This window comes from Sturnus vulgaris, chromosome 3 (genome assembly GCF_052056855.1).
Source record: "Sturnus vulgaris isolate bStuVul1 chromosome 3, bStuVul1.hap1, whole genome shotgun sequence".
Lineage (NCBI taxonomy): Eukaryota > Metazoa > Chordata > Aves > Passeriformes > Sturnidae > Sturnus > Sturnus vulgaris.
The window spans coordinates 23,730,250-23,747,312 of NC_142245.1; the positions used below are offsets into that span (position 1 = coordinate 23,730,250).

Below are 17,063 nucleotides of genomic sequence, written 5' to 3' on the forward strand. Positions count from 1 at the left end.
GGCCACCAGTGATTCCATCTGGATTGCTCTGCTTTTTGAGCAGAGGCCTCCATGCATCATAGACCCTGCTGTTTATAGAAGTGTCTGTACATATGGCATGGAATCTCAGCCAGAGTTGGAAACCGCTTGTGTGTCATGCAGGCACAGTGGGAGCCTTAGGAATTGAACTTGGTTTATGGAAGTTGTCCATGGGTTTTGGAGATGCCCTACCTTTCTGTAGCCAGAAAAGATTGCTCAGCACTGAGGCTGGGAGACAGCCAGGTGAGGCACTGGTAACAACTTCTCTTATATTAACACAGTTGGGAAAAAAGCTGCCTTTGCTTCCTTTTTTGAACAGTAACCTGTAAGATACCTGAGGTTTTCTTGTGCCCTTTTGACAGCCAGGAAACACTAGTTGCCCTTGTTACTAAAAACTATTGCATGAAATATACCATGTCGTGGTCATGTTAAAATACTGAGCAATTCAGGTGAAAGACAGTCTAATCATTACATAGAGAAGGGTCCTGTGACTGAGAAGGAAAAGGAATAGTCTTCTAAGATCACTATTTCTCAAATAGACTTTGCTACATGAGTGATTGTGTGATGCTTTTCATCCTGGCTTTCCCAGAGGGTCAAGCTCTTTCTGATCCTGATCTTATTTTGACCCCTGATATGTAGACCCTTCTCTCCAAGCAAAGCTCAGAAGGGATGTATATAAAAAAAAAAATGTTGCTCACAGCAAGCAAGCCTGAATCCTCTCTGTCTCTTCTTGTGCTTGCAAAAGCAATAATGAGTTGTTTTCATCATCTCTGAGGGTGTAGGGATGGTCTGAAAACCCATGTACAAACTCCCTGAAGGTTGAGATCTGGAGTGTCCCTATTGCCAAGTACTTCAGAGTGAGATAAGTCATCTTTTTGTGTCAAAAGTTAAGACTGCAGACTTAGAAATGGTGCCTTCAGGGAAGTCGTGTTATTGCATACAGGAGCCAAGTGCTTTGTTCTGAGTCCTCCAATCAGCTTGTGCTCACATATCACTAAAAGCAGTGTGGTGAGTCTGGTGAAATGAGTGGTCGACACTTGTTACATGGAATGTCATTGGTATCACTAGGGTCGTCTCAGCAGTCTCAGTAGAGCTGCCAGAAATGTGGAAAGGCAGGGCTGACTGACAGATTCTCTCCTCGAGGTGATCTGTGTGGACAGAAGTCAAGGAGAAATGGCAGCAGCATCTGAAGGGTTCTGTTGTGGCACCAACTTTTTCTGCGATCTGCAGGCTTTAATCTCTCAAGCAGTTTTAATTAGCAGTTCATCTGCTGCAGTAATTAGAAAGGTGCAGTTCTATGCAGTACAACTTGATGCCATACACAGCCTGTGTTGTGGTCCTAATGGCTTATTCTCTCCTGAATTCAGTGGAGTCTTGTGAAGCACTTCAGTGCTTCACGCTGGAGTGATTGAGAGCAGGCTCAGGACAAGGCAAGCTGGAAAGCAGCTTGTGAAGGACTTCCCTTCCGTGGGGGGATTTCCAGGCTGGAATCTAGACATGTCTGAGTCTTGACATAGGCTACTGTAGTAGTTGGGGAATGGTCTTTTTTAGGGCATTCCCTGTTGGCAGACAATTATAAAGTCGACCAAACTGGTCCTATTCTTGAGTTGGGACTCTGTGTTATGCTCCTGTCCTAGGCACAGCTGGCCTGTTCTCAAATCCTGCAAGAACCGGCAAGACACTGTTGTGTGCAGCCTTTGCACATACATGGGATTCTTCTTGCAGATCACAAAGCATTTCTGAAGTTCAAGCGTTAACTTTGCAGGTGAAGTTCAGAAATAGGGTGATTCCTGAAGATTTAAAAGCTAAGCAGGGACAGAGCAGAGAACTTAAATAACAGACTTGTTAGCTGCTTTGTTATTTTTCCAAGTAGGTGTTTGTAAAAAAAGCCAACAATAAAGTAACTTTTAGAGATGGCTGATTTGAGATGTAAACATCTAAACTGGCACATTTAGTGTTCTGCCTGCCATTGACCAACTCTTTGATGTGTTTGTTTCCAGGAACACCTGTCTGGTTCTTTGTGAAAATTGCTCCAATTCGAAATGAGCAGGATAAAGTGGTTTTATTTCTTTGCACTTTCAATGACATAACGGCTTTCAAGCAGCCCATTGAGGATGATTCATGTAAAGGTTGGTCTTTTTCACAATTATATATTTATGCTGCTTTTGTTTATTTGCCCTGGTCTTGAAAGAGCTGAAGTCCTGTAAATACCTAGCCAAAGAATTAAATGTTATAATAGCTTGTAGCTGTGCCACTGGGGATGGCATTTGTTCAAGAAATGGTTGCTGGTTTCTTTAGTGAAATTGCTCTGGCCTGCTCTGGAAAGGGTCATTGCTAATGAAAGCCCAGTTTACATGGTAAATAGGTCCTGTTCTTCCTTTAAAATACACTCTTAACCTCTCCAGCATAGCCTTCAAGGATTCACAATGTTGCTCAACAGCCCTGTACAAATTGTGTGTGAAACTGTATGCAAAAACTGAGGAATTAACCCTGGCTGAGTCTAGCAAAGACCAGAATAATTAAATTCTGCCTGACTTGATGTTACTTATCATTATTATGGGATTTCTTACGTTAAAGTTCTGGACTAGTTTCCTTTAGCCTGTGTGAAGAGATTCCAGTTATCTTAAGTGGAATCAAGTTTTAGCTGTCCTGGTGAGTGAAGTAGCACTGCAGTGTTCTGCTCTTAACCCTTTGCTGAGCTACAGCCTGAAAACTTGGAAGCAAACTCAGCTGTGACAGCAGCATAAACGTGCCCTCAGGTTCAGATCCCGTCAGAAATAGACCTTTTGTACTCTATGGAGAATTGCAGACTTGCATTCTCCGGGGTAAAAAAGGATGTAAGTTCTCCTGTTGTTTGCATTTTTGTAGCATTTAATAATATTTGTAGTATTAAATTAAACAGGAAACTTGCTGTGAAGATGAACTGATTTACGTTTGTTCTCAAAATGTTATTCTTTAAAAACATAGTTTCTCAAAGTGGAAACACCTGTTACCATGAAAAAGGAACTACAACCTTGACAAACATACCCTCTTCCAGGCTATGTGGGTAATTTTTTTCTCTTGTTAATGCTATTTGGTTCCTTATTGCTTTAATAAAACTAAAAAAACCTCACCTTGTCAGATAGTTTGAGTCTACAGTATTTTTTCCCTGCCTAGTGGTCCTCACTGTATCCTGATGAGGAGTGACAGCACAGATAAATCAGCATGATGCAGTAAAGATGGCTCTCATTTATTTGCTGGTAGTGAAGGCCCTTGCTTCATTTAGTCAGTTGATAAGCAGGACTTTCAGCCAGGAGTGGTAGCTATGTCCTTTTGCTTTCACAGGAATACCTTAATGTGGTACAGATAGGCAGTTTGTCCTTCACTTTCAATACGAAGAAACATTAACTTTTTTTTTTTCAATACAAGCATGTTGAAGAAAGGGAATGCTAATTATCTTTTAAAATCTTTGGATCTTGAAATGAAGCTGCTCTTGCAGTGAGCATGGTAATTCTCAGCAGTTACACATCTACACCAGTATAGGCACTAAACCTACACATAAGTGCATGGACTTGCAGAGGAGTTGATGATAAGCAGAATTTCTCCCTCTGGCCCATGGAAACTGGCAAAGTGACTAACAGAGGTTACAAACAGAACTGATGTATTATTTAGAGGCCACTGATTCACAGCTCTGCACTCCTTCCCTGAGTGCCTTGTCTTTATGTACAGAAGGGCTTGTGAAGTAAATGTCTTGCAAATATTATTTCTGGATCTGCTAAAATTAATAAAGCTGCAGAAGTTTCATGCTGGTAAAAGAATTCTCTTTCACTTCATACACGAATCAAGCATAATATAAATGGAACTGCACTTTCTGTTTTCATCCTTCATTTATCCCTTTTTCTTCCATAATTGACTTGCTGTAAGCTAGCTTTGGAATGTTGTTGTGGGATATTGGATCACATAACAAAATTTGATGCCAACACTTGGTGGCTAAATGAGAAATTTCTTGGACGAGCTGATTTGTCAAACAGAATTTTACATGTTTGTCCATGTCTTTAATGTTAGATCTCATTGTGCAATTGTCTACTGTGAGAGGAAGAAGAAAAGGCAGGTATGGGGTGTTAGATAATCATCTGTAGTAGGCTCTAAGATTCACAGAGTGGAAAAATGTTTTTGGAAGATCTAAAAAAGGTAAAGTTGTACTAGCTTGTTCTAAGAATCATTAACACACATGAGCTCTGAAGAGGGCATATTCTTTGTGCTGTGTACAGTGTTATATAGGAACTTGGTAGCATGCTTTTGGAAAAGGGCAGTTTTCTTGGGAATGTTTCTCATATTCTCAACCCAAATGAACTCTCAATCTGAAAAACTAAAACTGTGAACTGAAAACTGATTGCTAAATCAATTCTTTTTCCTTTTTTCACCTTCAGTCAGCTTAGCAGGTACTTTTCTTTTACTGTGTTTGTATGAGTAATCAGTTTCCTATGCTTATGAGTACTTAATATGTAATAGGCTGCCTGTAGATGCTGATATGTTAATAAAATGTGCCATTTGCAGAATATTATAGTTTAAAGTATTTAAGATTTTCAAAATCAATGCCTGTACGTCTGTGTAGAGAAAAACATTAAATCGATCATGTTCTTGCACTACATAAAGAGCAACTAATCTGTCAGGCTAAGCCTGCTTAGCTGTGGTATGTCTTGGTTTTCTATCACCTGCTGGCAATTTCAAGCCTGATTGTTCAGCTGCAAATGATGCAGCTCCTTGAGTGAAAAGTGTAGAGCTGTAATGGCAGGTGTTTGACTACACAAAGGTGAATAGGCATTTTTCATCTGAAGGTGACTCAGAGGGATAGAAGGTCCCATTATCATTTTTAATGCCTATTTTTTTTATTGATTAATTATATCAGACGCTGGAATAGATGAAACAAGAAAGTCACATTAAAAGCAGACATCTCATTGTAGCCTTTGTTAATTGATTCAGATAATTTAGAAGATGTTTATTTTATGACTTCCATGGAAAGTAAGTAAGCTTGCTTTTAAATGCAGCAGCTTTAAAAATAGTGCATTCTAAATAAAACTGCTTAAAAATAGTGTGTCAGTGATGTTGATAATATTTTAAAACAACCTCTTTCCACTTTTTCCTGTTTGCTTGCCCCTTGAAAAAAATCAGGGAAACGAGGTTTACTTGAATAGAAGAAGGCAAAATCGAGCTATAGCATAGCTAAATTTGGCTTGTCAAGTAGTACGTCACCTTCTTAGCTGAATCTTAAAGTATATACTATATTTGGAATTAATGCATTTTGTCAGTATATGTCTCTCCTGGTTTGAGATCTAACACACCAAGTATGAGGTGCTTGAGAATGGTGTATAAAGTGGAATGCATCACTTTGTGCAAAACAATTATTTGAGTAGACTAATGAAAACTGTGCTTGCACTCTGAGCACCTTGTAAGAAGTTTGCCTGGCTTTGAATGTATGAATACAAGGTGAACATATCAAGATGCATCTATGCTGTCTCATAAGAGTTTGAAAGCTAAGCTTTGGATCCTAATTTTTGCCTTTGATATTTCATTTTTATACAAAGAGATGGTCAAATTCAACATCACTGAATCAAGCAGTGAATGGTTGTTATCCTCCAAGATGATGTAGCCTTCTGTGCTTTGTAGCAATCATCAGTTGCCATCTCCTCTGCAGAAGGTGCTTTATTTAATTTTGCAGCTAAGCTGTCCTTTGCATAACAAGCAGGAGTACAGACACAAAAAAATATTTTGTTTGTCTCCTTCATCTTAATTCAGGGAAAAATTCACGTTTCCTTTCCCCCCCCCTCCCCTTTTTGTTTCTGGGGTAGGTTTTTTTTAGGATTTTTGGTTCTGTTTTTAAAGATGTATTTATATGAACAGAGCCAGTGTTTGAAATATTTTGATTAAGATATATTCTGCTTTCATCTGGATGAAATGTTTTCTTAAAAAGAGGAAACAAATGAAAGGGAAGTAGTGCGTATATTAAGAAAACTTTGGTATGCTTTCCCAGTCCAGATGGAAAAATAATACTGTTTTAGTCATGAAGTTTCAAAGAGAAGGAGCACTGCAGAGAAGCTGGATGGATGTAAGCAAGGATCTTTCATGTGTGGGAATACAAAGGTGGTTCGAGTGGAGGCAAGAACTACTGGAATCTTGATTTATTCACATTTACACAGTTGTGTGAACAGCAGACCTGTGGACAAACAAGCTTGTTCTCTAGCAGACAACAGCTTCTTGTTCTCACTCTAGGAATTGTGTAAGTCACGGATCAGCAGTGTCGTAACAAGAGTTCTGTAACTGCCACAGTTCCCAATGTCTGAATTCTTGAGTTATCAGGAATGAATTGAGAAGAGTGGTAGGAAGCAAATAGCTACCTACAGATAAATAATAAATGCTGTTGTGCTTGAGTATCGACTTACTTAAAAATACAGAAAATTGGCTTCTTCAACTTAAGGCCATTGTTAAATGAAACTTCATGCTTTAAAGAAGAAAAGTTTTGATGAGTTAAATGCCACAGCACAAAAGTATATTTCAATGCCATATTTCCACATGAAACAAATCTCAGGGGACTGCTTTTATAATCATCTTGTCTTGGGTGTTATCAGAAGCAATTTCTATTCACCTTTTTGTGAAGAAATGGTGGAAAATTGAAAGAGCATCGTGGAATGCAGGAGTGCTGAAGTCAGTGCTGTTAATCTTGAAGGCTTTCCATCCTTTTGAAGCTGGAAATGTCGCGTTGTTTTGTCTGTGCATGATATTTTCTGCAGAACTGAGAAAAGAGTCCAAACAATGATAGAAATGAGTTAGAATCCAAGACAGGGGCACAGGCAAGCACTGCCATGGGATGGTATCCAGCTTTATGTTTGGTTCCTGAATTTCAAGCTCTCTTCTCTTCTGTGTGAGCTTATCTTTTTTGAGGAATATATATGTCTATATTAGAGCCCCCTAGGATCATTATATTTTAAATTTAATTTATATTTTCTCTGTTTCTAGAGGAAAACAATGGATGTAGGGCTATACCAACTGCTTGTGTTGAAAGAGAACTCCTAATCCCTATCATGTGGTCCCTCTGTTTTAGCTGGACTGACACCAATATATTCTTACACCATTTTGAACATCACACATACACATCTCCTTGTCTTGGGAAGCTCCATGACCCTTAAAATTAAGTGTTTGTGTTCAGTCCTATGGCTTTAGTCCGTTATTTGGCCTTTGTTGGATGGATAACTGACCTGCTATTAACTGTGTCTCTCCTTAGGGCTCTGGAGGAAAAATTGTGATAAATGCAACTGTTGTCTTTTCAGGCATTACTGGAGATATTATCACTCAAAATGTTTAGTACTGGCATTCTGTTTAATTTTTGTTTTCTTCTTCCTATGCCACAATCTGCAGGTCTAACTGTATGTTGGAGTTGCCACATTTTTTTTATCTTTTTCTTTTGCAAAAACCAAAAAGGCAGTACAAGGAGAAGTGTTCTGTTCTAAAGATGAAATTCTTACACGTTGCACATTGATTCAGTGCCTGGTTTTAGGCACACCATGGCACGGCGGTGAGTGTATCTCCAAGCTGGGCTCCCTATGTGTGGAGAGAATTAAGCTGTGTACTTCCTATTTGTATCCACACTGCTTTAAAAAGCCAAGCTGAAAAGCCCTGCCTCGTTATACAATCCCTTGCCTGGAACAGTTATATTGCTTTCAGATCAGAGTTTGGAGTAGAGGGTGAGATCTAATGTTTGTGGAAACAGTTCTTTTGTGTGCCTTTAGGCACCTACAAGTGAGATGTTCAACACGTAGGGCAGAGGAGATGCTTGCAGGGGATGCTGAGGAGAGAGGAATGGGTTAAGTTGTACTTCTCAAAAGAAGATGACTCCTGGGAAGAAGGGTGTGCACCCGAAGGTGCTCAGCATTCATAGCCACAACTCGTGCTCCAGAGTTATCTGGCAGTGCTTTTGTGCAAGAAAGCTCAAGTGAGGTGCTTCTTTTCCGTCCTCTCTCTGTGTATGTCCGAATAGCCCAAATCTTAGAACAATGTTAGGAAGAAAATGCACACTGAAAGTTTGTCCTCAGGTTTTGAACCAAATTTCGCATCTTCCAGGAGAATGCCCTGCTCATCAATCCAGTTTGAGTTAGTAAAAGGAGCTATCTATGTTATCTGTCACTAGAAGCATTTTGCTTGTGGTAAGGGAGGCAGGTTTCGAGTTCCCGGGTGAAGCTGGAGCTCCGTGGAGCGTTGCGGGGCCGAGGTTGGCGAGCAAGCCCCGCTGGCTGCGCTTCAGCACCACGGCCAGCGCCGCAGCGCCCGCCCCGCCGCCGCTGCCGGGCGGGAGAGCGAGCGGGCGAGCGCCTGTGCCCCTCGGAGCACATCCCGCTCCGGCCTCCTGGCGCCGGACACTGCCGAGCCCTGCGCCTGGGCCGGCTGGGAGGCTGGACGGGACTGGGGGAGATGCACTTGAAGCTCATAAAGCCAGCTGTATCTTGGGATGTATCAAAAGCAGCGTGGCCAGTAGGTCAAGGGACATGATTCTTCTGCTCTGCTCCCATCTTATATGACCACGCCTGGAGGGCTCTGCTCAGCTCTGAGCCCCCAGCTTAAGAAGGACCTGTTGTGCGAGTTCAGAGGAGGGTCGCAAAGATGCTCCGAGGGTTGGACCACCTCTGCTGTGCAGACAGGCTGGGAGAGCTGTGAATGCTCAGCCTGGAGAGCAGAAGACTCCAAGGACATCTTATAGCACCTTCCAGTACCTAAAAAGGTCTACAAAAAAGCTATGTAGGCAACGTTTTCCAGATTCTCGATATAAACTGCATCTTCAAAGCACTAGGTGTCCTTAGTTGGAGTAGGAGATGAGGAATAGGAGCTCAAGAGCTCCCAGGTGGTGCTAGCATTTTTCAAGATTGGGAATAAAAGCACTGATATTTTCAGTATACCAGAAATATCCAGATGTATACTTTGCCTTTCTGTTATGGCAAAGTAGTGCTCATAAAGATTATAGTTGTAGCTAGCTCTTTTGACTGTCATTGAAGGTCTTCTATTTTGAGAGATATTTGAAATCACTGTAAAAAATACTCTGAATTAAAATTCAGCATATGACTTCTCTGCCAAAAGCCGCTAAATGTTTAATTTGAGTTTGAGAAAATCTATTAGTATATTTCCCGTTTTGTTTAGAGAGAGTAAAATTAATGATTTTGTTTTGCTTTTCTGCTCTGCTTTTTATTACCTTATGTATATTTCTCCACTTATTCCAGATCTATGCTTGATGCATCTGAGGCCAGATTCACTTTACAGACAACTGTAATTTTCATTGTGCATGACTCTGGCCTTACATCTTGATTAGTCTGGAGTGTCTTCTGCAGTGCAGTGAGATTCAAATCTGATCATTAGATTTAATATGAGATTATTGTATAGTGGACATTTATCCTTGCAAAATATGCAGTTCGTGTAGCAGTATTTTTGTAGAGTCATTGAATACAAAGTCACAGAAGTCATGGGCTTTATTACTGTACCACGCTGACACCTATTTTCTGACTTGCTTTCATCTGGTACTTGGTTAAATTATATTCCCTTCTGGTCAGTATTAAAGCAGATTGCTCTGTTTTAATATCTTTTCTTCCCTTTAGTTGTAAGACGTTTTATGAGGTACACTTGCAGCTTTTTTTTGGTAATGTGTCCAATCTTGCATGTTTTCTCAAGGTTGGGGGAAGTTTGCCCGCTTGACCCGTGCCCTCACGAGCAGCAGAGGAGTGCTGCAGCAGCTTGCTCCCAGCGTGCAGAAAGGAGAGAACGTTCACAAGCATTCAAGACTTGCTGAGGTAATTTTTTCTTTCCCCAGGAAGCTGTAAAGAAATTTTTTAGCCTTTGTGGGTATGTCCTCTCTGCGTGAGCTAAGAACTGTCAGTCCTCCCTGCCCTGGGAATCTGGTACATGTGCTGTGAAATGTGTCCTGTGACAGCAGAATGAAAACAGGTGTCCCAAAGACTTCGTGTAACCTAATTGCAGTGTTGTGTTCTTAGCAAAGTCTTAGGTGTTATTAAAATAATACTTTCTTGCTTAGTTTCCATTCTTCTGAGGATCTTAATAAGAATAGGATCTTGGACTATCTACTTATGTAAAACTGAGGTGAGAAAAACTCAGTCTAGTACACAAGGAAATCCTGGAGAATCCATGATATGGTTATTCTCTGAAATAATTTATGTCTACTTACCTCTCAGTGGGATGCCAACCCTGCATTACCAACTGGTTAAAAACTATGTTTAAGTTACTGCTTTTATGGACAGAACAGTTGTAAGATGCCACAAGCTACACTGCAGACATATTAGGAAAATGAGACCTTGTGGTTTAAGTAGCCTTTCAAAGCTTTGAGATAAGCTCCGGGCAGAGAAGGCCCCTTGAAGCACTTGGGGTTTGAGCCTTTCATCATGGGGGGGTGAGACTGTCCCAAGTTTCCTGTTGCTGTCTCCTGGGCCAGTGGCAGGGTCTCCCTGGTGTAAAAACAGCTTGGGGAGAGGTTTGATGTGGTTTTAATGACAGCACAGCCAAAATAACATGGCAGTCCTGTGTTACCTCCTGCTGTGAATGCCATGGCAGCAGCTATGACTTGACAGTAATTCTTGATCTTCCTGTGCAGCTGGAGGTGTAAGGTGTTGATGGGTGCCATGAGGTCTCCATATAGTCAGTTATACCACACTCTGCTAGTTCTGCTGTATATGTCTTAGTTTATATGCAAACTAAAAATCTCCTGTCTTGTTATCACGTATAATAGCAAAATTCCTGCAGAGAGGATCTTACCTACTCAGTATTTCATACAGAAGAACTCAAGAAGGGAAAACCAATTTCTGTTGGAAGCAGAGAAGTAACATGGATCATACTAGCACAGAGGAGGGACAGACATTCACGTGGAAGCCATACTGCAGGAAGACCATGTGATTAGCACATGTCCATCCTGAGGTTGCTTCAGTGTCCTGGAATTTGAAATAGTTTTCCTCCTAATCCTACTCAAGGCTTCATATCAAATAATCCTTTCTTCTCTTTAGATCTCTACCCTTGAATTTTAGTCAATGCTAAAATGGAGGTAGCAAAACTTAAGCCAAAGGGTCTGAGGTTATTCTGTTTAGCAACAGTCTGGATGTTACTGAAAATTTTTGCAAGTCCATGTGCTCAACAAGCCTTTGCAAGTAATCTTACTGGCACAGCCAATTGATTAATTACAAATAATAAAGGGCAAGTGTATACTGTACATGTCTGAAATTAGTTTCTTTAATTGCTGACTGAATATTGCGGTCATAATTTTACAAAGAACATTAGCCCCAGCTGTGATGTTAGGTAGCTTTTTTTTCTGCAGTAATTCCATTTAAGTCAATAGAATTACACCAGAGGAAAGAAGAGTGCAGATAATCATACAGACAAGACCACTTTTCTTTATTTGAAGATAGATGGGGTGCCAGGCTTCTTATTCTGCAAAGGTTTCTTGATAATATTGAATATGGGATCTCTAACAGTTCCCTGTTGTATTTTCAAATATTTTTTTTTCTTCATCCCTGCAGTAGCCTATCTGAAATTTTAAAATTCATCCTTTTTCTTTTGCTACTCACCTCACTATGACATTTCACATCAATCTTGTTTGTGTGAGAAGGCTCCACGTTTATTGCAGTGTTATTTGTGTTGCTCTTAGTTATTTATCACTTATATGTTTGAATGTCTCGGGAGGCTGTTGCATCCTAGAACCTGAGTAGAGCAAGGTGTTGGAGCCTGACACAACAGCTTACAATTTTTTATTGTTTGTGGAACAGTTTAAGAAAGGTGTTAGTGACAGACTAACGGGCCATGGATAACACAAGCAGTGTCTGTGAAGCTTCAGTCTCTGACTTTTGCCAGTAGGCACAGATTTTTTTTTTAGCCTGACTTCTCTAATAGCAGTCATATGAAAACTACTCAAATTAATTATGCAATTAACACAAGGGTGTTAGGTAAGTGAGACAACATTTTGCAATAGGAGTTTGTAAAGCAACTGATGCATTTCTTTTGCTTAATTGCCAAGGAGCTGATGGTAGGGATGGCTCTTCCTGGTCACTGCTGAATGAATATGTGTGTCATCTGCACCTATGGTCTTAGCTTATGTGTTCTGCTCCTTTGCCAGGCAGTTCTGGGCAAACAAAACTGTGTCAAAATTAAAAAATATATGATAGTTATGAGAAATAAAAGCAGAGAAATTATAATGGTGCTTAGCAGCACTGCTTAAGAATGGAACCTCTGCCATTTTTTTTTTTTAACACTGTTTACCAGGAACTTTTAACTGCCATTAAACTGCCAATCAAAATATTGAGGCTTAGCTCCTAGCCCGTAGCTTGGGAGCAATTTATGTGGGTGCTTGGGAAAACAAAAGTAAGGGAGAGTGAGAGAAAGCAAATAGGTGCAATTGAAAACATGAAAAGGAGAGATTAAGCTGGAAATGAGTGAGTGTTTATGTGTTAGCTTTTTTTTGCCCCCCAGTCATACAGTCTTAAAAATAAATAAATCATTGTAACCACTTCTGATGCAATTTATGTCTCCTGACTTGGGATATATTTGCCATTTTGTAAAAAAAAATAGGATAAAAAAAAAAGCAACTTGCTGTGTTTAAAAAAGAACACAATCTTGTAAAACCCATGATGAAATTTGGCATTTCTGCTCTTGGAATAAACTCTCCAGCATTAGGGAGCTGTTAAAGCATCATGCATCATTACCACAAATAATAAATGCAGATAATACAGCTGTATTATCTGATGAATAATAAGTAACTGAAATAATACTTTCATTAATAATTTTCTGAAATAAATATTTCTTTTACTATGATAAAACTGCATAATAGTGAAAAATCTTCCAAAACCAGAGTTGTTTCAATTATTCAGAAAATTGTCCAGTGCACATGAATGGAAGCTCAGCATATTGGTTTATTTAGTTCTGTACTCACAGTCTCTTGGGGTTTGTTTTTTTTCCTCTCCCGGAGAAGTCTCTTTACAAGCAGTTTGAATGTGGTTAGTTCATGTGGGTGTGTAACCACACCTGACTGCTTCACCAAACCTGTCTCAGGTTGGCACTACTCTCCCTAGAGGCTGGAGTGCAGCAGGAGCACCTTGGAATAGGGCAGAGGGTACTTTGCATGGACCTGGGATTGCTGGATGGTGCAGAGAGATTGGGTTTATAGCTCTCAATCTCCAGATGATCCGGGGGTGATGTGTGTGTTGGGGCAAGGGTGGTGAAGAAATAGACTCCGTGTGGCCTTTGGCATGAAAATTGGAGAAAGGAGCTCTTGTAACTTCCAGTGCAGTGACCTGACAAAATTTTGATCTTCAGCACTAAGATTTGTGGACCTCCTTCCATGGTTTCTGTGCAGTACTGAGCTCTTTTGTTGTGCTTTACAATAAAGGCACACGCTTGTTCTCTGAGATTATAAAGCTTTGTTGTAGGTGTGTTTCTCTTCCTTCAGTGAAATGAAGATTTTGGTGCCTTTGGAAGCTCTTGGCTGGCAGTGCCAGGCAGTGTGCAAAGCCAGTTGCCTTTGCTGGGAGTGACAGTGTGAGCTGGGGCAGTGCCCTTCTTTCACCTCAGGCTGTGAAATCATTTCTGGCAGTGCCAGCAAGATGGGGTGATTTTACAAAGGTGTGTGTTAGTGATGTAGTGAGAGCGAGCCCAGGCTAGAACTTGTCACCTCCAGCCCACCCAAAGGCTTGCTGCTGGTGGCTTTCCCCATCTGGTGAGTGATTGGCATCCCTGTGTCATTCCTTGATGCCTGACTCCTGGCCCTCCATTCAGGATTGGTGCCCACAGTGGTGGTGCACATCCTTCTGCTGGAAACCAACTAAAGCCCCTGGTCTCTTTAAAAAACCATTGGCAGGGCTTCACCAGAGACTCCGGGGGGTAACAGAAGTTCAAAAGACTTATTAATAAGGTCCCTAGCTATTCAGATAGAGTATGTTTACTTTCTAAATAGAAAGGAAAGGAGATCAATCAATCATCAATCCTTTTATTTTCTTGTGCCATAGCCCTTGAATCTCAAACAAGCAAGAAGAGGGTGCTTTGTATTTGGTGATGACATTTAAAAACACTGAAGCAGCAGTTTATTATCTTAACGAGTTGGAGCTAGAAGTCTGCTTTTTTTTCTGCTTTCTGCTGGTTTTTTTTTTGCATCCTTGTAGTTCCACTGGCTTTATTTTAATGTTGTTTTCTATTTACAACAGAATAATGGACACCATAATTTAGCCCCTTCATTTTGCCAAACAGAGATTGTTCTTGCCTTTTCCCCTTTTTCGGTATGCAGGTATACATAGTATATTTCCCAGTAAATTTAGTTTTATTAGTGCAAAATTTCCACAAATTCTTGGAGTACAGAGAGCAGCAGTGACCAAAATGGAGTGCATTATACAATTCTTAGTCTAGAACTTACGTATGTATAAGTTGTATAAGTAAGAACCATCTGACAAGAGCAAACAATTTTTTTTTCAGTTTTTCATGGTTGAGGTTCCTGTACTGATTAGAGTAGTTACCAAAACATTAGACTTTTTCATGTAATACCAAGGGCTAAAAAAATAAGCTGTAGTAGGCCTGTGATTGCAGAAGAAGCAATTATGCTTTCTTGCTGCATTTGAAGGGTCATCCTGTCTCACCACACCAGTAAAGTCTGAGCATTAGGACTGAAATCCCACTAAATGAAAAATGTTACTGTGTGATGGAGGTGCTTAGTTTTACTGATCAATTATTCCAGTGAATGTGTATTGCAGAGGACTCTCCTTGCCCAATGAAGCATATTTCAGGCTTAGGATCCTATGTTAGAGCTGCTGCTCATGCAGAGCCTCATAAAAAACAGCAGTAACTCATTGCTTTCCAAGTGATTTGGGTACAGCTGCAATGTGCAAACAGGAGGGCAGGAGGTATTTGCAATATTGATTTGGGCTAGAGCTTTTGTTGGGAAAAGACATCACAACGTCTGTCACTGGGACTGCAAACAAGCCTTGAAGGGAATGATGCTCTGAGTAACACACACAGACTCAACACACAACTTCTGCCTCTTCCAGTCACACCAGTGACTTTTGGGGACTGCATGTGCTGGCCAGTGGCTTCTGCACTGCATGTGCCTTGTGCTGCTTCCAGCTCCCCTCAACACAGGACAGCTTAATTCCCTTTTTGGTTTTGGTAGTAGGGAGAACCTACATGAATCAGGGTCAGGATCAATAGACTGTGTAATACTGCAGTAACATGTCTGAGTCCTAGTTGGGTCTGCAGGTGAAATGTTCCTTTCTCCTCTTTGCTGTCATTCTAGAAACTCAGTGAAACAAAAATGCTGAGTCCTCTTATTTTATTAAATCGAATTTTTTTAAAACTCTTAGTGCCTCTGTGGTAACATGCAGGTCTGTCAGAGCAGGTCATGTTAATTCTCTTCAGGAGAACATACTGTGCTCAAAGTCAGCAGGCTTGCAATTCCCATTCTCATTTACACATGTGTGAGGAACTGTGATCTGACAGTGTCTGACCCCTGTTGTGTACATGAGTAAGTGATTATGTGAGGTTCAGAGCAGCAGGGAATCTCATCTGAGACTGTTTTGTCCAAGTAGAACTTTTGTAGCTGATTGTTTTCTTTTGTCCCCTTTGGCTGAAACTGTTGGAAAAAATCTCACCAGTTCACCAAAAAAAAGAAGAAGAGGAAAAAAAAGGCACTCAAAAAAGCCTGCAGATAAAATCCATGTCTAAATAACTGACATTAAAAAAGCTGAGATAAGGAGCATGAAAGGAAGGCATCCTTCTATTCTAGCTGTGTTGTCTTATCTTTTCCCAGAGAAAAGCCACCATTTAATTTCCTCCTCTGCTTCCTATTGCTCTGAACTATGTGTAAATAAGTGTGGAAAAGGAACCATGCTCCTAAATACTACTCACGGGTTCTGTGAGTTTGGCATTACAAAACACGTTTCACTCAAGCAAGTCTTCATGTTCCTTTCAGTTTTCATTCATAACTCATCCAGTGTAAAATTAGCTTTAAAATTTAACTTCTCTTTATTTGGACACAGGTTCTTGAGGTTGATTTTGCCCTCATGTATATCCATACAGATAAACAAACACATTCTTATTCATAGGTATGTGAAAGAAACTTGAGTTCCCAAGAATTGCATACATGATAATACTGTTTTTGCAGCAGTGGACAGAACTGGAGAGAGAACAGACATAAAATGGGCAGCAGTGATTGAGACTGCAGTTACGTAAAACAGTGCTCAGTGTCAGCATGTGCTCAGCTTGAGGCCCAGGGTTTAAAACACATGCTGGCAGATCATCTTCTGCAGTAGTGCTTTTCTGAATTCAGACCCAACTGCAGTGTAACTCAACAGTGTGCCTCGGCAGGTCCCCTCAAATCCTGGGGTCAGTTTGGAGGCCCCTACAGTAGGAGGGACATGGAGGCATTGGGGCATGTCTGAAGAAGGGCAACAAAGGCAGTGAAGGGTTTAGAGAACAAGTTTGATGAGGGGGAGCTGGGATTGTTTAGCCTAGAGAAAAACAGGCTCAGGGGGGACCATTGGCTCTCTCCAACTGCCTGAAGGGAGGTTGTAACGAGGGAGAGATCCAGCTTTTCTTCCAGGCAAGAAATGACAGGACCAGAGGAAATGGCCTCAAGTTGCACCAGAGGAGATTGAGATTAGACATTAGGAAAAATCTCTTCCCTGAAAGGGTTGTCAAGTATTGGAACAGATTTCCCAGGGAATGGTGGCATTACTGTACCTAGAAGGGTTCAAAAGGTGTGTGGATGTAGCACTTGGGGACATGGTTTGTTGGAGACCACGGTGATACTGGGTTAATCGTTGGACTCAACAATCCTAGGGGTCTTTTCCAACTTTAATGATTCTACTTTTCTATGATTCTACATCATCAGGTGGTTAAGACATTTAACTTCTCTGAATGAAAAGGTGAAGTGTTTTCATTCATAAAAATGAGTTTATTGAGGCTAATGATAGATATCTATCGTGGCTTTGGACCTGCACAGCCCAGAGAAGAGGAAGAAAGGCCTGTGCATTCATGATAGATTGTAGAAT

General features: G+C 40.7%; 1 protein-coding gene across 1 annotated transcript in view; it reads left to right on the forward strand.

Annotated features, from left to right (window-relative positions):
* KCNH1 (potassium voltage-gated channel subfamily H member 1) overlaps positions 1–17,063 on the forward strand; it is a 173,082-nt gene that overhangs the window by 19,307 nt on the left and 136,712 nt on the right. Inside the window, exons 4-5 of the mRNA XM_088161207.1 lie at positions 2,019–2,147; positions 9,706–9,824. Coding sequence (XP_088017333.1) covers positions 2,019–2,147; positions 9,706–9,824 — 248 coding nt within the window. The remainder of the gene's footprint in view (positions 1–2,018; positions 2,148–9,705; positions 9,825–17,063) is intronic.